Here is a 23,796-nt window from a genome sequence, read left to right as displayed (position 1 = left end):
CCATAGACTATCAAGATTCCTGAACTGTGCACGATTCCGACTGGAGAACCACATTGATTGGCATGAAAATGCTCATATGTTCCACACATCACCAAAGAATTCACGTTTTCGTCACTATACAGGCGCGGTTACAAGGGAGGCAATCTGCTCGATTCATGCTATTTAGTTATGTAAAGTTTGGAACTGAAAGGGATCCTCCTGCGATTTTCATGAATATACTATAGAAGCTTCTCCTTTCTGTGAAATCACAATCTATGAAAGTGAGTTCTTCATGGTAAATCTCCCAGTCACTCACAATCAAACGGCGTGCTCTTGAGCATTAAAGAGTTCAAGTCTTTGAGATTATCTCACAATCGCTGGTATCATTCTAAGCTGCAAATGCAGAAAGCTGCCAACACTCTTGCCATTTTGTTTTTTTAATAAAATTTTTATATCTACGTGACCCTAAAATTAATCTGCCCCTAAAGATTCCACGACAAATCCACGTGACTATGACCCATTCTTGTGAATATCGGCATGTCTGACTCACCCGACGCAGCTTTCCTATCATCATTTTCTGACGAAATAACATTTCCAACTGGAATAATAGCAACTTATAATCAACAAAAGCAAATATGGTCTTTACACCCACAAAACCTCCCCTTCTCCTCGTCGTCGACCTCCATCAAATTTTGGTCGATCCGCCATCTTCTTGGGGTCCGCGCTCTACCCCCAATCTCACTTCAAATGTGACCACACTCATCAGTGCCTTCCGCAAACGATCCTTCCCAGTACTTCATGTTCATCACCACTCGCCTGATCCCAGCGATGAACTGTACCCGATTGAGGCCAACGCTAGCTTCATCGCACCACATGCTTGCGCCGTTCCTTTACCCCATGAGCCAGTCTTTATCAAGAACACTGGAAGTGCACTTGCATCTAGTAAATTGAAGGAAAGTCTTCCAGAATTTGACTGTAGAGACAGAGAGATTGTAGTGATTGGCATGGAAAGTGCAAAGTGCATCAACAGCACCGTGAGAGGTGCGAAGGATTTAGGATTAAACTTGGTGGTTGTCGTAGATGCGTGTGCGTCTTTTGGATTTGATTACTTTAAGAAAGAGAAGATAGGAGCGGAGGAGGTGCATAAAGTAGCGATGGGGATCTTGGATGGTTCCTACGCTAGGCTGGCTGAAACCGACGATTTGGTCAAAGAATTGGGGAAATGGGACAACGCGAGCAGCATTGACTCGTGAGTCATATATCGTTCAGTGGTAGAGGAATGAACGGTTTTTGACTCATGACTTTGCTTTATAACCACACACCTCTAGTTCGACTTGACATAGTTTCGAACATCTGCCATCCTAGTATAATCAGTAAATGAAATAGACAAGAGAGAAACCACATGATGTGGAGTTTGAAATGATGTCGAACTTGTCAACTTCTTCAACTGCCACTGAACGATTTTCTTTGTACAAATAGATTACACTATTATCCCCTGGCAACAGAAGTTGAATTTCTTTGGTGGGAGGTAACCGAGATTGTTCTGTAACAAAATGATTTCCAATGGCCTTCACGATATTACTTCTTGCATCTACGTCTATTCCACCTAATGACAGCGATAGATAGGAAACAGAAGCAGGTAAAAGCTCATTGATGAATATCTCAAAGTCTCTGGGTCCTTGGTCCGCTAAAATGCGTGCTGAATTTGTAGCTCGAAATGCGGCATTGGCATGATCACAGATCGCAATTTCCAAAGGCAATTCAAGCTTTTGGAGACACTTAAAGCCACGCATGAATACCTCGTTCGGGGCGATTGAAACTATCGGTCTGTCGTTGAGAGAGGTATCCTCAGTGGACGTTGACGCGCAAATTTTGATAGAAAGTTCCTCAAGATAACTTCCTGCCTCGCCTTCGATTGCTGCAATGAATTTGAAAATATTCCAGACCTCATCATCGCTTTCCTTCTCAGGCGAATGGGTATATTTAAAACTCCTAAGATGCGGGGCATGTTTGAGGAGATTGGCAATGGCTACGTCACTGATACAGCAGTTTTTAAGATAGACTGTTTCGAGTTTCTGACCACAACGAAATTCCGGAATTGGTTTGGAAGGGTGTATAATGGATAAGTCCCCTCTTGCTACGAAGTTGGGGCCCCGATATGACCTCAAATTTGGCAGTGCTAACAACGGAAAGTCTTTCCACCAGTCAAATTTGAGTCTAGTGTAGGTCGATATCTTGATCTTGGTAAGTTGAGCGAGACTGGGATCCTCACATGGGAACGTCGACAGCTTGCTTTCGGCAATAATAGCCTCAAGAAGCCTTTTGGGGGCCTCGAGCGGCTGCCAAGGAGATAGTACGAGAGTCTTGACGTTGGGTAACATTGTCAAGACAAAAGCAGTGACATGTTGTGAATAGTTCCTAGAGTGCCGGTTCCTTCTCAGATCCCTTTTAATATGATCGTGATATTCCTTCCAGTCCAATCCTGCTTTCTTTAAATAAGGAGAATCAGCGAGTAGCTTTTTCAGAGGTCCATGATGTCTACGGTAAAAATCCTGAATATAAGAATGATATCTGTCAACGCCAAAGTCTGCGTGTATGATATAACGGGCAATTATAGGCTCGCTATCGATTCGTAGAATGAGATCCAGCAATGTCTTAATCGATGAGGACGGTCCTAATGATAGTCTATGGAATTGTGACCGAAGTCGATTGTGACATTTGAGGAAAGGTGTGCACAATGCGTGAGTTTCTCGGCAGGTCAAAGCCAGACTCTCAAATCCTTCGGGCAATACAAGCAATACGACTTTATCCAAGATTTCGTTAGGTAGATTGAGAAGCGACATTTTATAAGTAATAAGGCTTCAAAATTATAGAGAAGATTTTGTGATGTTTGGAAATATATACGCCCAGTTTAGCGCAGAGCCTAAATATAGTCACGTGATCATCCTCTCCGGACTTCTTACGTATTCGCATCTAAATTACTAATAAGTATCAATATTCTAAGCCTTCTCTCGTTTTCTTCCCTCCTCGTTTGGAATCATTGAAGAGGTTCTACACACATAGAATTCATCGGGAATCACTAATCGTTGATTTAGAGAACTGTCCGTTAGGTGTGGGGTTTCGTGAAGCTTTCAAGCTCGAGGCAAAGCATGATCTTCCCGAGAAGCTCGTTGGGAAGCTCTAAGAGGAACATAATGTTCTTTATGGTTCGTTACTTAAGCTTGAAAAGTAGTCTTTATTCGGAGGTAGAATTCTAGTAGGGAGTAACATTTTTGAAAGCCGGTCAGGCGGAAAGCTCAAATATTCATATTGTCCAGACACGTGGCTTCTGCACATCGATTTCTCCTAGAATGGAAGGAGAGACATAATTATGCCCTAAATGAACGCACCAGCTCTTTCCCATACAAGTTTTTAGTTCATTGTTATTTCCATTCTCACGGTTTCCAAAGTATGTATCATGTTCAAGTTACAGGGCAAATGTATTTTTTATTGTATTTTAGTGTTTTTCAATTACATCAAGAGCGAACATCGACAGAGGGAAGTGCAAACATACCTGTATGAGGACCAGCCTTCAGATTGAGTTTCGAGTCTCATGAGTCCCTGCTCATGAACTTCTTGAAAGCACCATACTCCTCGAGTAATTCGCGATGCTCCTTTCTCGAGTCTTTGAGTGCCTGTTGTGTGCTTTTTATGATTTCAAGCGAATCGAAGTGTTCTTCTTTGAGGTCATTGAAACAGTATTCGCATTCACAGATTTCACCCCCAGGACTATAATGCTCCCAATTGTCAAAAACACACCCCTTCTTTACTTTGGGCGGGAGAGAAAGTCTTGAGAGGCCGGGAGTTTGGTGGACTAAAGCTTCGTACTTCTCGCGAAGTTTCTGGTTTTCTCTATCCAGCGCAACGAGTTCGGAATAGAGAGCATGTTGAACTTGGACGATTTCAAACTGATGTTCTAACATATACTTGTATCCATGGTAGTTATCATAGCAGTCAAGTAATCTGCAGTCGCTATCGAATTCGTGATCCAATTGGTCTTCGTTAGGTTCCCATACCGCAGTTAGTGTGATCTCCGCACCGGGAGTGACAATCCTCAAGTTGTCAACGATATCCGAAATGCATCCATCGTTTGACTCAAGATCCATATATGTCTCTGGAGATGGCGTGTTTTCGCCTTCGCGTTCGAAGGCTATTTCCACGATGTCTGCAATGGTTTTATCAATAAGATCAATAATTCCATCTATCTCCGGAGTCACTGTGATCTCCTCAAGTCTCTCAACTACTTCAGCAAGGTCTCTATCAATTATCATCAAAATTTGGTCCATGTTAGCGGGTTTGATTGTCTAACCTAAATGATTCGCTGGATTCTTTCTGTTAAGACTGGTGCTATTGGTACTTTTGAGATGTGATAGGTGATCGATGGCGAGTATGAGGATGGGGTCTTGCTTACAAGGTAGATATTGCTTGATCTTATAGTTTAAGAATTACAATTGTTCAGAATCTGTTATCTTGGACGTTTGTGGCTCACTCCCTGAAGAAATTTTACACGGCTGAGTTTAGTAAGACAAATTTCTCTATCATCTGGCAAGCATGTGAGCTATTCAAGATTGTTCCATACTGTTCGAGCTTTGCTTTGTTGTTATACCCAGGTTGGAAGAATGCAGGTCCAAGTTCTTTGTTAGAGAGGCACAATTCTTTATCTCTATCACAATTCTTTGTCTGACCTGTATCTCTGACTCTAATTAACACTGCAGCCGAGACCTCACAATCTTTCTCATATTCTATCAAGCAACATTTTTTTTTACCAGCCATCTATCGACAGATGCTCAAGAAAATACCAGATTGGCGTGTAGAATACCAGCCAGAAGAATTCTGCGACACCTTTCAATTGTGTATGCGTTGATCCTGCTTTATGCGCTCCTGAAACAAGCATCTATCCAATGTATTCATATAAACTCAACTGCTACTCGGGATCAACTCTATAATATATCGTAGGCAGTTTGACTCATAGATGCATCCAGCGCGCTTCTGAAGAACAGAAAGTCTTCGTTACTTCGATTTCTGCGAAGATACAAGACGCCTATATGATACGTTAGTTGCGTAAACGAGTCATTGCCACTGCCGTCCAAAGCTGCACAGGAGAACCATGTGGAGCCACATAGACTCTGATACCTCAGAATGGCTAGCATTTTCGCGACCTCAAATTACATGGCAATATTCTTCTCAATACATTCACTTCCATTTCATTTCACAAGGTTGCTATTCATATAAGCATCTAATTATTTTATAAATCTTAAATTAATTCATGATTGCCCAACTCCTAGATATCAACAAAGGAAAACTAGAAAGAAAACCAAACATCCGCGCGAAGACCAGCTTCTAACAAATCCCTATTATTCTATTATTGAAATCTAAATACTCGTCGAATAAATCGCTGTATTCTTGCTTGAAGTCGAATAATATGGGGAAAATGCGGTTGACTTTGGCAAAATTGATGAGTTTCAGCTCGAGAGCACAGTAAGAACACGAACCACATCGATCGCGAGGTGTATTCGAATTTTCGTCTTGGTGAGGAAGGAGGTGTTCGTATTCCTCCACGAGAACTTCATCTGGTTCAACTCTGAGATGAACGTAATCATCATATTGCTCGTAGATATTATCGTTCGGACCACGAGAAATTTTATACCTTGAAGAGTTGGTAGCCCGAAGGATTAGAGCCTTGTATCTGTCATCGAGCTCTTTGTATTCTTCCATCGTGGTTTCGCACTCGGTATTGTATCTGGATCTTTCTCGGTAGAGCAGCTCGATCTGTTCTTCTATCATCTCTTTGCAGTCGCTGCAGTTGTGACGACAGGGGCAAGAATCCTCAGGGTCGTATTGGTATTGTTTATCGAATGCTTCTGGATTGGCCGAAATCTTCTCTTGCATAATCGCGAACAGCTGATCGCATTTATCAAGTAAGTTTTCATTCATGACAGTCATGGCATCGATTTGTTGACGTAAAGTATTCTTGGTCTGAACAATTTTGACATGGCAAGTCTCCAATTGTTCATAACGACGACGAAAGTGGCAGATTCCCATAGCCAGAGGGCTGGGTCGTTGGTAATCGTAGCAAGAATTATCAATGATTGGCAAATCAAAAGGCATATCCGAGAACTTGACACTGAAGCCGGTCATTTGGTGGTAAAGTATTGAGTATCTCTCGCGATACCTCAAATTATTCTTTGCCAAAGTAACAAGCTTGTTGTACAATATATTCCGGGTCTTGATAACGTTGAAGTGGGCCATTTCCAAGAATCCGATGCAGCGATTGCAATAGCAGTGAGTGCCAGGAGTGGAAACCTTGTATTTATATGCTAAATAGTGCTCCAAATTGGTGTATTCTGGGACTAGTTTAAGATCAGTTTCTATCTCCATGCATTCTTTATGAGCTAAAGAAATCAATTTACCAAACATCACTAACCTCTCTACCGAATCTATCTCGGCACTCATACCAGGGTCGGATTTTCCATTAGAAACACCTTCTGTGTTGGCTGATGTGTTTACTGATTGGATGGTGTCTTGGGTATAATCCATTTGACTTCTATCGCTGGTATCCCAGTCAATCGAAATTGGTGTCCACTTCATCTTGCTGATTGTAATCTGGGTCTTCAATGTGTAATGGAAGATTTAGATTAAGAACTAGATGTTTGGAATATTGAATGAGGATGGGAAGCTGTACTGAAATGAAATACACAAGTCAAACCAGAAGTATAATATAGTCGAAAAATGAGGTCTATTCACAGTCTGTTCCATGTATGTTATGCATACTTCTTCTTCTTTAAGAAGAACAAAGGTAACAATTTTATTGTTATCAAGCTTGAATCGTCTGTCCGGGCTTCAATGATTTGTCAAAGGAGAAGATGCCACGACGAATTTCAAGTGTCAAAATCCTCTTTTTGCGAACTTTCGTATCCCATGCATTGGGAACGAATACGAAATAGCGTGGAACCTACATTCACGATATAACGAGAGAATAGTATGGGTTTAAAACACATGGATTGCTACGTCAAGAGAAAGATAATATACAACCTCCACCAAAAGCCCCTTCAACCAGCCCCCACTACCGAAAGACTCATCACTCATCACTCGTCAACCATCCAGCCAACCACTATCCACGAACCAACAAAAGAAATCAGCCATTTGCTCATCCCATCATAATCCTCATCATCATGCCCCCATCACCGTCACCAAAATAACCAAATCAAACCAAAAAATCTAAAGAAACCAATTTGCACGTCCTTCCCCACTGAAAGTAGCTGACTCTACATCTTTCCCATTGGCTTTCTAGCCCATCCATTCACAGTTCTCCATCCAGCACCACAAGCTCTACCCTCTTCAATGAGATTTTGTACACCCTCCAACGTGCCCTCATCACCCACTGTCTGAACTCTACATCTCAACAACCATTTCTCCCAAGCCCAGCCACCGACCAATCCAGTAACACATGCTGCATCTCCTGTGCTCCCGCTAACCATCGCTTCCATTTCCAATGGATCCCCTACACTGTTTCTCTCCACGTCCAATCTATGCTCAGGATCTGCACCCATGGGCAAAAATACCCACGCGCGTTTGATACCTACAAAACCCGCGCGTTTGAGACGACCAAGCCAAAGTTTGGTGGGAGATGGATCGTAACCGAGGGTTTTGAGATTGAATCCAAACTCAACACTTTTGGCCAAACCCATTGGACCCGCGTTGACGATATCGGAGTCCATGATGGAGAAGTCAAGATATCCGCCTGGCTTAAGAATGCGCATGCATTCATTGAGACAAGCTCCCCATTCATCTTCACCGTTCTCACCGCGCTCCTTGAGAATCATGTAGATTTCGCGAGCGGAGACGAGATCGAATTGGTTGTCTTTCCATGGAAGCTTAACGAGACGTTCTACAGCTACCTGACGAAGATTCTTAGGACCGCGAATGTTGGAGTTTGAGAGTTGACGTAGAGCCTTGGTGGTTACAGTGTAGACTTTGCAGTTGGGATATTCAGTAGCACAATGCCATGCCCAATCGCATGTGGCTTGTCCACCCAGATCGAGAATGCGAGCACGGTCTCGAGGGGTACCGTTGATGGTGGGACCCATCGAGGACAGTCTCGCAAGACGCTTGGCAACCGGGGCTGCGATCAAGCGACCCCCGTTAAGCATTTTAGTTGCTGTGACGTTCCAGGCTGCAGGTGACATTTGCTCAAGAGCTTCTGCTTCTTTGTCATGCTGGAGCTTTTCGGGATCTTCAAATGGGGTATCATCGCCACGAGCCACGTTGGAAGACATGCGGCGCTTTGGGGACATTGGAAGAACGCTCAATTGGTATTTACCGAGAAGACTGGCACGATGAGCTGCTGGGAAGGAGACGCGTTGAGATTGGATAGCTTCAAACCTGGGCACACGATGCACGAAGACATCACGGCGACGAGTTTTGCGAACTGAGCGTTTGAAGGCACGATGATATGTAGACTCTTGAGGAAGGGCTTTGGGTAGCGGACAGGCATTTCCAGCTAGTGTGGCAAGTGTAGCAGTAGCAGCTTCTGGAGTGGAGACATCATGATTGATTGGGTCTGTGGAAAATCGAACGGTCTTTTTACGCTGCATAGGTAGTTGTTCAGGCTCAATTGGCGAGACATTCATTTCTGCTGCTGAAAGTCTTACACTGACAGCTCGCTTCAACAAGGCAACTTCATCATCACGAGCCTCTGTAGGATTGATGAGTTCTGAGAGGTAGTCATGCTGAGCTGCAAGCCACAGTGCTGTGCGGTCAACATTGGCATTCGCAGTATCCTCAAGCTTGTTGATGTATCCAGGTGCGTAATCCGTTAAGATCTCGTCAGCTACAATTTCCTCCTCAAAATAAGTTTTGTTTGGTGGTGGAGAGCTGACAGGAACAATTGTTTCATCAGAATTGTCATGGCGGATCTCGGGTCTAATGAATTTAGCAGTAGGTGGCCCATCAGTATCAGCGGGCTCTGGAAGTTCGATGATACGCTCAACTGGATGAGGTGCCCACGGAGTGTTGTAAAAGTTTTCGGCGGTAGTTGACGAAGGCGGAAGGGGTTCGTCTGGCGTGATGGGTACAAGGTGCCAGGTATGTCTTGCGCCATGGCCCAAAGATGCAAAGAAGCCACCAGGAGATGGAATCTCCAGATTTGTTAAACTTTCCATAGCTCGCTGTTGACTTGGAGTAAGAATTAGCGAGTTAGCGCGATGAATGTTTGTATTCAATGGTGGCAAGCTTTGCTGCATTTCTTGGCCAGGTATGATTTCTTGCGGTGCGGTACTCAAATCAATGACCTGTTCCGGCTGCTGTTCATCAAAGTAGTCATTTGAAGGTCCTGAAATCGCCTCTAAGGTGGCCATAGCAGCAGGTTGCAGTTGAACGCCCCAGCTAGCCCGAGGGCCATCTTCTTCACTGTCGTATCCGACATCTGGAGTTGGTGGAGCAGATATTTGGGCCATCTGCTCTGAATCCATGCTTCCATCCAACGAGGGCGGAGTCGATGATGATGGAATTGATAGATTTTCTTGACTCTTGAGAAACGTGAGAACAGCGGGAGACATTGCTACTCTCGGGGGTGGCGTTGGTGGTACTGGAGAGGCTAGTTGTCGTTTGAAAGCGGTGACCTCAGCCCATGGATCTTCATTCGACGGAATCACAAGTGAAGGCAATGAGCTTAGGGAGTTTCTACTTCGAGTAGAGCCCATGGATGACCTGTTTGACCTTGAAAATTGCCCAACACTAGTTCTTTGCCTCATAGTGCTGCTCCTTCGATTATCGTCGTCAGATGAAGCATCATAGAGATCATCGAAGTCTGTAGCATCGGTTGTAAAACTTGTCCTTGTCCATGGTGCTGATGAAGGAGCGGAAGAAGAGTCTTTGCTCGAGTCTGAACAGGATGGTGACGCTGGACGATATTGTTGCATGAATTGATTGGCTCGAGGCGTTGGAAAGTGGTCGCTGAGGGGAGAAAGGAAGTCTGCCTTCAGGGGGGATCTATCTCGACCCCGCATTTCCATGTGTCTTGAACCCCGTACAGATTCTTCTTCATCTTCCATTATTGTATTAAGTGGCCGTCTTCTTGTCTGTGCCTGCACAGGTGAAGTTGGCGGCCGGTATGTTGTAGCAGGTAAATAATCTAGAGTTGCCATTTTGTAGACCTAGAAAACGTGACCTTTTTGATTGCGTTCCTTGTCGACTGGGTATCGTGAATTAATTTCGAAAACGCGCTGCGTCTCGTGAGGCAAGGAAAATGAGATATTAAAAGATAGTATGCTTCGATCAACGAAGACTTTGTAGCAATGCCAAAAAAAAAAGAGAGGAATTAACAACGACAAGAAAAATACACCTCCTACACTACAAAAAAGAATGAGACGAGAAGAACTTGCGTTTGGTAACTGGGCCACTCAAGGGTTTATACTGACGATACCTGTATTGCTTGTACAATCGTCACTGGATAGCGTCAAAAGTCGACCAGGGGAGCAAGCAGGTGTGGCACCAATGGAAAACTATTTTTATTGAAGAACCGACCAAAAGGGACTCACAAGCTTCTCCAAGCGTCAAGACCAATATGATCTCCACTAGTCAAGAGATTCATCCAAAATGAGGATAAAAGGTTGAGATTGACTAAGATACTGCAACGTCGGTTCACGACCGTATAGCCAATAGAAGATGTGGCTGTTCAACCCAAATGCATGGCGATGACGGCCCCGCAGCGAATAGTTGGCAAGCAAGGACTGAAATGGGAAGAAAATCAATTTTTCTAGCAAATTGCGCGCGCAACGATTAATTGAGGAGGTAGGTTTTCTGTTAGCGCTTGCATACAGCATCTACCAATGAAAGTGCTCATCGACTGCAGAACCTTGCTGATTCATGGGAACACCACAAGTTCGGCGCGTAAAAATAGAAATGATTACAAGACTGACCTATGGGGATGGATTTCAATGCACCACGAGTTAGACCGGGTTTGACTTGATCGTAGTTCAACTTCGCACGACTGAATGTAATGTTCTGATTTATACGGAGGTTGGAAGGGTAATTAATGTAAACCCCACTTTTACTAAAATCTTGCTGTTTTTATAGATTCTATTGCTGCTTTAAGCGATTTGAATAGATATTGAACTATTCCCCTCTAAAATTCAATCTTTAAAGCTTTTACTTGCTTTTTATCAATTCTAATAGTTTTTCAGTATTCGAAGTATTTGAAGCTTCTGATAGATTCTAAATAAATTCTAAATAGAATTTCGAATCAAAATTCAATAAGAAATTAGTGATTTTGAATAAATTGTAAATAAAATATAACTTTTATAATACTTTTATTATCTAGAATTTACTATATAAATTTTTAATTAGTATAATGATATAATTGGCTAAAGTCTCTAAATATGGAGAAAAGCACAATCGGTTTTTGGTGGGTTTTATATTATTTACCCATCCAATCTCCATACAAATGATTCGTGAAGTACCCATATAGAAATGAGGACAGAAATAGGTGACGGGTGGGCTCCCTGTATATACTTTGACTTTCTGTAAGTAGAAACATCCGCCGATGAATATTGCCAACCAGTCATGCTAACCTGGTTGTGTCAAGCACAAATATAGGGACAGTGAACGAGCTCATATCTGCTGGCGGTATGATCGAGGTACCTGCATTAAAAAATTGCCAGCTAAGCAGTCTCGGGTGAAGATTCATATACTTTGTATACATATATATATCTCGGCGTCTGACTGTTGCTGCATTATCTCAAATATCTTTGATGCTCTGTTTTCGAAAGATGCTTGAGGTGTCATAGATGGTTGAATGAATGAGAGATCTTGAACATCTCAGAGTTTCCACAAACCAAGCCAAGCCAAGTGAAAGATCCCGTCACGTGTCGTTACCATGGTCCGTGCTTTTTCCTATCATCCAATCCAATGTCTCTCACTCATTGTCTTGGCGAGCTTGGTCAATCAACCCTCGTTCGTGCTACGGCCAAATGAACCAAAATCTCTTTCTCCAACTCATTCATCCACAAGCCATCTATAAATTCTCACTTGAATTGCTCTCATTGGTACCATCGGTCGGGAATGTAGCATGTTTTAACAACCACATCTTTCGACAAGGTTACATCCGATTGCTGAATACCATTTTCAATCTACCTCGAATCTCTCTAGTCAGGCACCAATTCATGTGGATGGGTAACTATATATTCTCTCAGAGGAAAATCATACTCCAGCATTCTGCACTCCTTGTTCCATCTATTGTCAACGACTTTGCTCCAATGACGCTTCCACAGGTTCACAACTACCCGAAGAATCCGAACCTTTGCGTCGGGCTACGTTGGACGGAGATGATATTACTCATCCTCACCCACATGATTTGATTTCTGTGCTTTACGACATTGATCTCTCGAGTTGCTCTAACTTCACATTTCAAATGTGGAGTACTTGTGGACTCCCACGCTGTGTATCCTGTATGCCAGGCTATGCATTCATCTAAGTAATATTGATGCATGCACGACTAACCCTGAATAGGCAGATGGTTTGGCTGGTACTTGAAGATATGGAACACAAATGCTTTCACGTGGTAGTCAGATGTTTCTGAGACTTCGTGTATCGCAGTCAAGTCTTGTCCTTGTGGTCGGGAATATTTGACATCTTCTTGAGTTCCGACCTCTCATCTGACCGGGCCAACAGATTATGTCCGGCTTATAGACTCAGCCTGCTAGTCCCCAGACACCAGTCTGGTGTTGTCCTATCAAAATTGCCCGTTCTTTTGATGACAGGCGGCAACACAGACTCGAAAGGTTTCACAAGTTTCTAATTTTCATACACTTTGAGAGATCCTAAGAATACCAGCATCATCAAAGCCAATGTAAAATACTTCAGAACATGTTTTGGATCATTTTAGACAGACCACCGAAATGCGGCCCGACGTAAATGAATCAGGATGTATCGATCTATTATTATACAGATACACCAATATTCTTGGACCAGCTAACGGCAGAATGTTCTATCTCATCAAAGGGAACTAGATATTAAATGTGCATTCAGTTTCATGCTCACTCGGTGACACTAGAAGAGAATGTTCTTTCGAGTGTATCGAGATCCTCTACCAATTCAGCTGTTGTTTGAGGTTCCATATGACCGGTGCAATATACCCAAGTGCGATAATGTTATAAGTCCTAATGTTGGTATACAGTTTTGATGGCCTCATACACAGAAAGGTCTGTTGATACAGAGAGGAAACATAAACTACGAAACAATGAATGCACAATTTATCGGTAAACGGAGCCAGCAAGCGTCGATACATAATGGTCATTTCTCGACTCAAGAGATATATCTACTCCCCTCCCCATCCCCCAAAAGACTAAGAATATTAGCCATGCTTCAATCTACTGATATTGAAGATGCACGACATGCTAATCTTGACTATTTAGTCCCTGTATTTTCTAATTCTCCTGGATCATTCACCGGATAAACAAGCGCACGCATCAGCGACTCCACCTCCTGTCTTCCACTCAACTTCAAGGCTGAACTTGGAGTATTCCGTTCTACAGCTCTATTCCAGATTTCCAAGATCTGTCGCTGATCTGACGTATCAGGGATAACACTGTCAAGGAATCCACGAAAATCCCGGATGATGAATTTCGGAACATATGAGTCTAGAGTCGAATCTTCAGTATCTGTTGGAGGAGCAGCGCTCACAAAAGCGTATCGCACTTTTGCGCATTCCTCCCTTGGGCCGTCCCAACTATCAGTTTCCCCAATCACAACTAAAGTCCATTCAGCCGGAGCAATTTTAGAATATTTCTTCCACCACCCTCCCCTGTGGGATAGAGACCAACTGTCGCTTGGCGTACGGTCGAAATAGTCAGAGATGGTACCAACTGCAAATGAATTCTCTTTATCTTCGAAAGTATGAGGCATTGCTAATTGCTTTGCGATATTCAGTGCTGGGGGATTCATCATTCCAATATCGAGATACGGCTGCTGGTTCATTACATAATGAACGTATTGGGCAATCCCGGTTATCAACGCAGATGGCTTGAGATTTACTTCTCCAAAAGGTATGCAAACATGGTCGCGCATAGAATTGTCTAATAATATGCCTTTATCAAACATGGACTCGATATCGAGGCCTCCATCTGTGTCGCGCGGAACCAGATTTGTATCACAACATGCCATTATGATCATTTGATTAATGACTGGTTTGATGTAACCATAGAGCGGAATTAATCTTGGCTCAAATTTATTGAAGCCGTGCATCATCCCGTCATCTTTCTTCACAAATGGCAACGCAAGAAGCTCTGTGTCGTAAAGTTGAATTGTAGTTCCTCTTAATAGCCCAATCTTCCTCTCCAAAGAAATTTGTGGGGTGTTCAAGAGATACAATGTTTCAAGTCTAGGAAACTTGATCAAGATTTCTTTGAGAAATGATTCGGTGATGTTGAGGTTTCCAGAAAAGCTCAAACTGATTACATCTTTGGGATCTTTAGATGCTTCCTCCAATACTTCTGAAATTTGCTCGGTACTCAGTTCGAAGGGACCAAGGTCAATTGTATCTTCTCTTCTAAGAATACTGCCCAAAATCCGACGTGCCGACGCAGAATTCGACACATCGGTAGGATCAGCATATAGCTTTGACTTGGCGGTAGGATAGAAGTCCGAAAGGAGCGACGCTCTTTCAAGAATCTGCGGAAGTTCGGAGGGTGAACTTGCAATTGCTGAGTTTAGAACCTTGACAAGAGAGGATGCTCTAAGGCTGGAAATTTCAGAATCTACAGGATTCGATTCCTTCTGCTCAGAAATTTCTTCTTCTGTAATCAAAGGATCAGCCAAAAGTATCGAGTGACGCGGATGATCAAATGATGGAGACGTCTCAAGCTAGACCTACCTGCCACGACCTGTTCAACACGGGTCCATACACTCTCTCCGCCATCCTGCACCATGATCTTCCACGAACTGTCAGGCCATGCACTATGCAAAGCTCTGCCATCAATTAGCGGCAAAGCTTGAAAGCTTCTACCAAGATCTTTGAATTTTTCTTGTTTTGATTGGTCATCTTTTCTGTAATATCCCCAAAGATATTGGGGTCCAGTAAGTGGGGTCATGGCGGGGGGCATCGGAGGAGCCCCGCCTTCCTCTTCGTCGCTATCAGATGAATCAAGGTTGACGAAGCAATATCGCAGTTGCGTCAGTTCAGTGATATCGAATACCGTAATTCCATCGTTATTATCGCTCCCATCAAACGATAGATTGAAAGGAAGATTGTGGACTCGAGCATGATAACTATCCTTTGCTCGGAGGCCAGCTCCGACAACCAAACATGTAAGAATAAAGGGAAATGGGATATCGGCCACAGGAACTTTTGCGAATCCAATTTTCCGTGACCAATCTTCCTCTTTAAAGCGAGCTGCGTGGCGAAGTTCATGCGATAATGCGATTCTGTTGGCCGGAGATTGCAAGATTTTGAGGATGTTTAGGCAGGCTTCGAGGGCGGTAATGCCGTAGAGCCATTCTGACAAGTTGTTCTTTAGTATTTGGGTGAAAATCAAGGGCCAAAATTGGCCAGAGAGAGAAACTCACGGTGGTGTATTGCTGCTAGTCCACGATACCGCCCATTTACCTTGGCAATAACGAAGAGTTGGTGTCTTTGTCCCATATTGAGCGACTGTTCTATCTCCTCTCGAATAATTTTATTGGGTTAATTATCGCGCGTGAGTGTACCGCAGGAGATCTTCAGAAGCACATATGAAGAGGAATAATTACAAGAAAGTGGAAAAGCTTGCTTTATATATTGAACACGACAATTCGCCTCAATCTGTGGCTTTACAAACAGTTGAGGCCCAGCTTTCTGACTAGCCAATGATACGGAGGCGCATATGCACAGTGCCTAGAGTTGCCTAAAATCCACAAAAGCAAAGAAAAATAAGTGGAATGTCAATTTTGCTTACCTTGCGATCGATTGATTATTCGACGGAATCTTCTTCAAAATACTGATTTGATGGGAAAATGTGATATTTCGAAGCCATTTGTTTCGGGAAGACAAGGGTGTTTATACATCGGCTGAGTGGCATAGAGCATACACAATCTCGGCTATCGTTGCCGGGGTCTACCGATACTTTACCGGCTATAACTTACCTAGTATTTGGTGTGATAGGAAGAGGGTTGGATATTAGGTACAATTGGTATTCGTTTCGATACTCGCCAGGGCAAACATAGAAGTCAAGAAATTTGGCAATATTTCGGCGCTTGATGAATCCGAGTCAATTCTTTCTTACAAAATCGAGTATCAGGAATTGGTTGAGAGAACCCTCGTTCTCAAGTGGAAAATCGACAACAACCAAGTTAATGCTGAGCAATTGGCGGATATGCTGGATGCGGAAGATCGTAAAGGTAAGAGATATAGGAATCCTAGGGGAAACTGGTACTAGGTGGGAGGAAACGACTGAGAGAACCCTCTCTCTCTCATACCAACCATCTTGTACATCCTCATGGGTGACAACGACTTGGAGGCTGGTTCTCGCACAGGTAATCTGGGATTTCCTTTGCTGGCGCTCAGTCTATTCTTTCTTGAATAGATAAGTAGAAGAAGTCTTTCTTTGTATTAACTTCTTGACTTTTCAACACAAAAACAAACAACAATTAAAATGAAAAAATCTTTTTCATTTATAAAAAAAACATGTCCAATACAACAAAACCTTTATTACCTTGTGATACAGATACCAAAATGAAGATGAACAATGTGACTAAATACTAACATGGAGAAGAATCAGAAAGTGCCTCACAACAGTTGCCTGTAGGTGAGAGTATAAGGAGTTTTCTCAGACATGAGATGTCATCTTCTTTTGAATCTGCTTGAACAGACAGTTCTTCATAGATTCAGGTCTTATTTCAGTACAAGATTGTGAAACTGTGTCCAAGTGGCCAAGACTTATATTAACACAACTAATTTGGGTACTCATTGTCACTCAATCAACATTTATCAATTCTTATACTAATCATTAAAACCCTCTTAAAATCTATCTCCTTGAATCATTTTTTAAAACTCACACAGCGCTTGTAATCAATTGAATCTGTTTCCCAGTAAAACATGTTGTTTAGATGAAAGTCAAAACACTCTAGGTGCCCCTGAGGTGAATTTCGGCTAACTCTCAACCTTTTGTGACTCCATCACAACAACAAGAATATCCTTTAGCCTCCTAGCCATGTCTGTACTATGTCTAGAATAATAATTCAAGAACAGGAAAATCAAGACGGTCACCGTCAAGACTATCCGGAAAGTCAATTGTGGCCTGATCTTTTTCTATTCATAATTCGAGTACCTCTGAGTTCTTCTCTACTCCACCTTCTACTTCCACAACCACAAACATAACAACACTATCAAAGCCTTCCAGATTTTCCAAAAGGTCGGAGTAAGCATTCTACATGAGAGTGGTAGTAATTGCTAAGACTAGTCTGGGCTACCTTCAGCTAGCTAGTATTCAAAATCGCCATGGTGAGTAACTTCCGTCTTCATTAATATCCATCTTTTTTCTTCGATATGCAAACCTGATCTTTGATCATGAGATTATATACTAATTAAGAATCTAATGTATAGGTCTTATCCACGACGTTTTATTCAATCTTTGCGCCAACATCATCAAGATATATTCATCATCGGCAAACAGAATCCAGATCCAGCACGAACTTGGATCTGCGACACTCATTGGATCCAGAGATGATCTCACGAGCAACCACCGGCGCCAGACTACGTTTCCTTTTATTCAAACTTGTCTCGCTATCGGCTTTACATTCATACCTTCTATTGGTTACGAAGCTGCAAATGACACGATTTCGATGAAAGAATTTGATCCCGACTTGGGTAGATCTCGACCTTATCTTGTTTTTGACATCACAAACCTTGAGGATATTGGTTATTGCTTCTTTCACGTGGGTTCATTTAAATGGAACTCTCTCGGTCAGATGCATGCGCCGCGTATGACATCTTTATCGGCAAGTGTCTTTTTTGCTGGAGGACACCATGCCAGCAAAGGAAGACCACCATGCCAGCAAAGGAAGACCACCATGCCAGCAAAGGAAGACGAACCATGACACCTTATCAGAATTATGATAAGTCTCTTGACCAATTCAGAGTCATTCATGCCCATATACTAGGTGATACTTGGCCTCGTGGCATTTGGATGGTGCTCGTTGGAGACACTTATGATCTCTTGTCGAATCATCCCCAAAATATTCGTTTCCCAACCGTATGAGCCGTTCCCAGGAGCAGCCAAACATTCTTTCCGTCACAGATACGCATTTATCAAGGCGAAAGAACACGGTGCACACGCCGAGGCGAACGCCGGTCAGGAATGTACAGGTTCCGTCGCATTTGTTAAGAGCTATGAGCCGCAATTGGTCGTGGCTGATATTGATCAGTTTCTTCAACAGGCTGTTACAGGCGAGGAAGACGAAATGATTATAAAGCCAGCTTGAGATTTCTGGAAGAAAGGCACTGGCTTGCTGGATTTGCAGAGATGCAGCGAGTCGGAAGTAGAAGCAATTGTAAAAGAGGCCAAACTTTCATTTGGGATTAAAGATGACAATGGTAGGGTGATGTTGAAAGTTTTCGGGCAGGAGACCGGTTAGACATAGGCTGTGATTGGGGAAGCACATACAGCTCGCTTTTCGATGTTGACAGCTCTGCATACGGTTCAACTTTGACAGGTTATTCTCTGGGCCCAAAAAAATAACTTTAGGGAGGTAATTTCACAAGATGGTAGTGTTAGAGGGAAAATAATACATATGGGGAGACTTCAGACCATGGACGGGAATGTGGCATCCATGTAATATGAATGTTTCGGGATGCAGTCACTCTCAACAGCCTAGAGTGCCCCATTCTAAAAGTAGAGGAGCTACCCAGTTAGTACGAAATACAACGAATTATGACAGAATTATAAATTAGCTGCGGTAATGCTGGGATTTTGTGTCAGTGATAGAGTCTAACATTGTTGAAGCTAATGGCAGGAAGGCTTCAAACGGGAGCCTTTCTTCTATGCTCAAATTCTAGCTTTCAAATTGGCATTGGTAGTACAAAGTCGCTCTGAGATCCTTCGAGTTGTAATGAGATAATGAGATGGTTCCCGGCTACAGATACTAACGGGAGTAGTGTCTCAAAATCCAGTACCCATCTTTCAGTCTTCCCCTCAGATTTGAAAGAGTGCGCGAGAAGAACAGAAAGGGGTCTAACTTCATTAATAGCGGGAGTATCAAGTGTGAGATATCTCATCGATTAACTAGTTATATAGAGCTTGGAAAGAGAGAGCTTCACGCCTAATGCCCCAAATCGAAGTCGAAATAATCGGCAGTGTCTGAACACTGGTTGTTTAAGATAGATGAGGTATATTGACTTTAGATGTACTTGCGTGCATCTATTTCCTTCGAGGTTAAGAGGCCAAGAGATTAAAGCATTTCTTACCTCCTCCTTCACTCAGCTCGCTTGGTCCAAGTATTTTGTTCAAATTCTGATGCTCTTCATAACTACCCACCCATCTACCTCATTATGTACTCACATACTGACATCAAACACCTGACATTGAACTCAATTCGTTTCGTTTGATGTATCTCGCATTGTGTGTCCTAAATCACTCTGAAGATTATAACACAGCAGCCTTCAAAATTACCTCTATCACGATCACGTGCACATGCGAAGGAAACAAGCAAAACCGATGTGTGGAATCACACAATCTCTTTAAGTTAGTACGTGTTTGGACTTTGAAAAGTATGCTTATATTAAGAAATCTTTATATTATAGTCCTTGGGTCCTTGGGGTTGTGATTTGCTGACCGCATGATAGTGCGGGGTTAGTCCTGCAAACCGTGTGTTGAGGTAAGACTGTGTTGAGGTAAGAAGCTTACGGTCACCACTAGCATGTCACGTTTCTTCGTGCTGCTTTTTGGAGCATGTAAATAATCCCACGCGTCTCCTTCTTCTTATCACCTCAACTAAACATTAACAAAAGGTAGTTTTTAAATATCATCGCTTTCATCCCAAGCCATGGGTAATAGGTGAGTGCATGTTATATTCATTTCATGCTTTACTGAGAAGCACATCCTTTTCAGAATTATGATTCTTTTTGTCTCTTAACTTTTCTTTCATATTGAAACAGTGACTGACAGCTATTGGAAAGACATCAAGTCTATGTTATTTCCAAAATCGGAAGCCGATATCGAACACTTGCAACGGTTCATCATCGTAATAAAACCCCTCGAATCATTTACTTTTCGTTCGAAGCTTACTTTGTATTAGAATACTTGTTCGGACCAGATGCTGTCGAACTGCTTTCCAACGTGTTGCACTTGTTTCAGAGCCCTGAGAACAGAATCGGCCTTGAGCATGAAAAGCGTTGGGCTACACGTCTTCGAGAGTTCGTAATTAATTCCCTGTTTGCACACTGATCTTGTGCCAGATTCTATCTCCTTGTCTCAGACCCTTTCATATCCATTCTCCCCGAACCTTTGCCTTTGCAAGTAATGACTGACATCCTGCCTTTCCCACCGCCAAACAGATCCGATTGGTGTATACGGAAAGAAACCAACCCATTTCCATTTACGATGACGTGTCTGTTCATGGGGTATTCGTTCAAGGAGGAGGATGGTTATTCGACTTCCTCTTGTTATCCGCAATCTTTCAATACGGAATTCGATAACGCCGACAATAATGAAGGGATCACTGTTTTGGATATAACAGATATCGACAAAATCCGCTATTGTTTCGTCAATATTCATTGCGGATCGGACCCTAGAGGGTGGGGAATAATTATGAATTGTGGAGTCCCAAGTATGATTCCTCTGAGTGCTACTGAGTACATTGAGGCCTACAGCCACGAACCAAAGAAGTTTGAAGAGGCTTGGAAAAAATGGATTCATCACTTGAGCAAGCTCGATCTTATTGACAGTCATACACTAAACAGCGTCTGGCCAAGGAATACATGGAAAATACGTGTTGGTGCAAAGATTGTACGACTCTCGGTTTCTGGTCAAGGTCTGTCATTCCATACTACCTGCAATGTTTGCAAAGTTCTAATTCATGTCAGAGCCAATCGACGTCGTCTTGCCAGTTTTTTCTCCGCCATCGACACTACGCAAAGCTTGCATGGAAAAGCTCTCGAAGGATATTTTCAATTGTCCAATCAAGGAGCTGCCTGCCAAATTTGAACGTGCGACGCTCCTGCCTGATTTTAGACCTAATTTGAAATCAGCCATACTCTCGACACCGACAATTCTTGCAAGTTCCGCTGCTGCACGATATATTTTCAGTCGATTACTAGAAACTGAGAAAAGCATTGACTTGGGTCCGTTTGATCTATCGCCTGATCATTTAATAGAGGTACTGGAGCAGCCCAGGAAAGCTGGAGTGTTGAAGATCTTAAGTCTTTGTGGCAATCAAAAGATAAATGATGCCTCTCTAGTCAAGCTAATCAATGACTTTCCGCGTCTTCGATCTTTGTATTTACTGGATACCCCTCAGATTCCACTTGCGACAAAGATAAAGATACTTAGAGGCCAAGCATTGAGGGAATTCTTCGACACAGACCTGTATGCACTGCCATTCGCATCTCGCGAAAAATTCTACAACGATCGAAACCCTCGTAATTACAACAGTGAGCCCATTCTAGCGTTAGGTCCAAAGCTCGGCCCCGAGAACGAAGAAGCAAGTCGAACTATCGATATCAGTGAAGAACCGCAAAGCTTCATGAATGATATGAGCAAGTTTGACCATCTTCTTGAAAACGGAATGCCACCATTTTGCGATTTGAGTTATATCTCGCCTGTAATTGAACAGATGATATACATTACCTGCGGTAATACTGACAAGAATTGCATACGTGATAGTGAAGGTGGCCTTGACATAATTAATCTATTTCGGAGACCGTCGTCGCACTCGGGGATTGGTAATCCTGGGTATCATGCTATGTCGTTCAAAGAAGCGAACCGACACCCTTCCCTACTTGTGCAGAGCTTAGCTCGCTTCATTGGATTTTCTTTTCATAAGAGACACATATGGCTCTCCGACTTAAGGCAGACTCTGGCGAAGATCCTCGCCATGGAACCAAACGACGATGTCGGCCCAGGATACAAGGTTTTACCACTCTGCGCAGGTCTTTATAGCGACGATATGGGCTTTGGCATTTCAAAGAGAAGTGGAATCTTTCAAATCACTAGAGAGATTATTCCGAATGAGTGGACTTTTATCATGATTGTTGAAGAAGAATCCTACAAGCTCATAGAGGGAGAAAAGGCAAGAACTGATACTCGGTCTCTTTCTCGCTATGCTTTTGTATCGGCTGAGCGTAGTCCCGCTAGCTCAGCATCGGGTGATATACTTTCAACCCTGATTGTTGCCGATGTAAAACAGTTTATAGAGAGCAATTTTGCCAACCACGGCCAGAAATGGATTGAAGGGTTTTTGGAGTGGTGGGGTGACCAGGTTGCCAATCGCTGGAAATATCCCTTAGAGTTTTGCGGCAGGAAAGAGATCGAGTCTGTCATCAAATCAATAAAGTTTACTCCAGTCGCCGAACACTCAAATACCGCATACGAGATTGGACTGGGGCGAGACAAGAATTTTATCAATTGTCTGAAAAAGAATATAGATCGCAACTGAGTTCTATGCTTGGATTCGGAATGGCGATATGCTCGAGCCTTTGTCCAGTCATGGCAGTAGTCTCTTCCGAATCTCGCGAGCCTTCCTACTTCAAAGTCCATCTTCACCCCACTTTGCCCTCAGGAATTCATTCTTCCCTTGCGCTTGCAAAAGTTGTTCAAGTTGTTTTTTTATCCACTTCTCCACATTCTTCTCTCTCTTTCGGCAACGGTAGTTAGTTCAGCTACATTTATCATGAAACACAAGTCTTGACCTCTATGCATACTAGCTAGTATGTAAGTCTACCATATCATCGGTCGACAACCCTTTACAGTGATATCAGCAAGGGAAAAAATCGGGAAACTATTAGGACGGAATGGTGCCTTAAGTCTGGTATTGGAATGAGTTTTGTTGATCTTGAGAACAAATCCAAACAAGTTTCTTACGATCCTTCGAGAGAATGTGAGGCTTTGAAAAGTGAAAAAATGCAAATGCTTAAAAACCGTTGAGAAAAATTTCATAACGCTCAAGAAAAAGTTCACTTCATCAATGAAGCAATCCCCTCCCCGAGCAATCTAATCATCACTTCTTCAACAGGAGAGCGAAGAAGCAACTCTTAAAGCCCTACATTATCCATACCTACTACCTTACCTACTCGTACATCTAGGCTTAAACCCTCGTCAAACATTAACAAGTACCCCTCTAGCCCCTCACCACGCACGCCACCGATCCATTATAATGCGGATCCCATCCACGCACAGACATGCTATGCATAAAACTTTTCCGCCCTCTCCCCCTCTATCTCTTCAAGTTCTCAATGTAGAGAAACCTCAAAATAAATAAAGCTTCTCCCTCCTATCTCTTTCTTCTCTTCCCAAAAAAGTAGAAGAAAAAGCTACAAACTCAACCCCGCCCAAAAAACGGCAAAAGCAGATTTTCCGAATCCGGGAATCGAACCCGGGGCTACTCGGCTCTATATCGCATGATGAAGTGGTCATGTGATGATGAAAGCGAGTTATGTTAACCCCTACACTAATTCGGATGGTTATTCGATATATATGAGAGGGCGAGTTTTTGAGAATATATACTATGATTTGACGAGTGATTTTTTTGGGGGATTCTTTTCTTGTAGGAGAGGAGATTATCGGAAAGGGGTATGTACGTACGTACGGGTGT

At 42.8% G+C, this 23,796-nt stretch overlaps 7 protein-coding genes across 7 annotated transcripts; 2 read left to right on the top strand and 5 right to left on the bottom strand.

The window, feature by feature from the left end:
- Window positions 1–614: 614 nt before the first annotated feature.
- On the top strand, window positions 615–1,232 carry EAE98_000523 (uncharacterized protein; the record flags this gene model as incomplete). The annotated part of the gene is made up of 1 exon (XM_038948141.1): window positions 615–1,232. The coding sequence occupies one exon, from the start codon at window positions 615–617 to the stop codon at window positions 1,230–1,232; it is 618 nt and encodes a 205-aa protein (XP_038815818.1).
- A 117-nt stretch (window positions 1,233–1,349) lies between these two features.
- Window positions 1,350–2,822, bottom strand: EAE98_000522 (uncharacterized protein; the record flags this gene model as incomplete). The annotated part of the gene is made up of 1 exon (XM_038948140.1): window positions 1,350–2,822. One exon carries the CDS (start codon window positions 2,820–2,822, stop codon window positions 1,350–1,352), a length of 1,473 nt encoding a protein of 490 aa, XP_038815817.1.
- Window positions 2,823–3,569: 747 nt separating this feature from the next.
- Window positions 3,570–4,304, bottom strand: EAE98_000521 (uncharacterized protein; the record flags this gene model as incomplete). The annotated part of the gene is made up of 1 exon (XM_038948139.1): window positions 3,570–4,304. The coding sequence occupies one exon, from the start codon at window positions 4,302–4,304 to the stop codon at window positions 3,570–3,572; it is 735 nt and encodes a 244-aa protein (XP_038815816.1).
- Window positions 4,305–5,358: 1,054 nt separating this feature from the next.
- EAE98_000520 (uncharacterized protein) lies at window positions 5,359–6,606 on the bottom strand (the record flags this gene model as incomplete). Its single annotated transcript, XM_038948138.1, has 1 exon — window positions 5,359–6,606. One exon carries the CDS (start codon window positions 6,604–6,606, stop codon window positions 5,359–5,361), a length of 1,248 nt encoding a protein of 415 aa, XP_038815815.1.
- A 677-nt stretch (window positions 6,607–7,283) lies between these two features.
- EAE98_000519 (uncharacterized protein) lies at window positions 7,284–10,163 on the bottom strand (the record flags this gene model as incomplete). The annotated part of the gene is made up of 1 exon (XM_038948137.1): window positions 7,284–10,163. The coding sequence occupies one exon, from the start codon at window positions 10,161–10,163 to the stop codon at window positions 7,284–7,286; it is 2,880 nt and encodes a 959-aa protein (XP_038815814.1).
- A 3,259-nt stretch (window positions 10,164–13,422) lies between these two features.
- Window positions 13,423–15,655, bottom strand: EAE98_000518 (uncharacterized protein; the record flags this gene model as incomplete). Its single annotated transcript, XM_038948136.1, has 3 exons — window positions 13,423–14,810; window positions 14,888–15,511; window positions 15,580–15,655. 3 exons carry the CDS (start codon window positions 15,653–15,655, stop codon window positions 13,423–13,425), a joined length of 2,088 nt encoding a protein of 695 aa, XP_038815813.1.
- A 4,376-nt stretch (window positions 15,656–20,031) lies between these two features.
- Window positions 20,032–22,641, top strand: EAE98_000517 (uncharacterized protein; the record flags this gene model as incomplete). Its single annotated transcript, XM_038948135.1, has 5 exons — window positions 20,032–20,042; window positions 20,165–20,229; window positions 20,284–20,401; window positions 20,543–21,018; window positions 21,071–22,641. The coding sequence occupies 5 exons, from the start codon at window positions 20,032–20,034 to the stop codon at window positions 22,639–22,641; spliced, it is 2,241 nt and encodes a 746-aa protein (XP_038815812.1).
- Window positions 22,642–23,796: the final 1,155 nt, after the last annotated feature.

Source organism: Botrytis deweyae (assembly GCF_014898535.1).
Source record: "Botrytis deweyae strain B1 chromosome Unknown BDEW_001, whole genome shotgun sequence".
In the NCBI taxonomy this organism is placed as follows: domain Eukaryota; kingdom Fungi; phylum Ascomycota; class Leotiomycetes; order Helotiales; family Sclerotiniaceae; genus Botrytis; species Botrytis deweyae.
The sequence above is the reverse complement of the archived record's forward strand: the minus strand, read 5'-3'. Positions and strand labels throughout refer to the sequence as shown.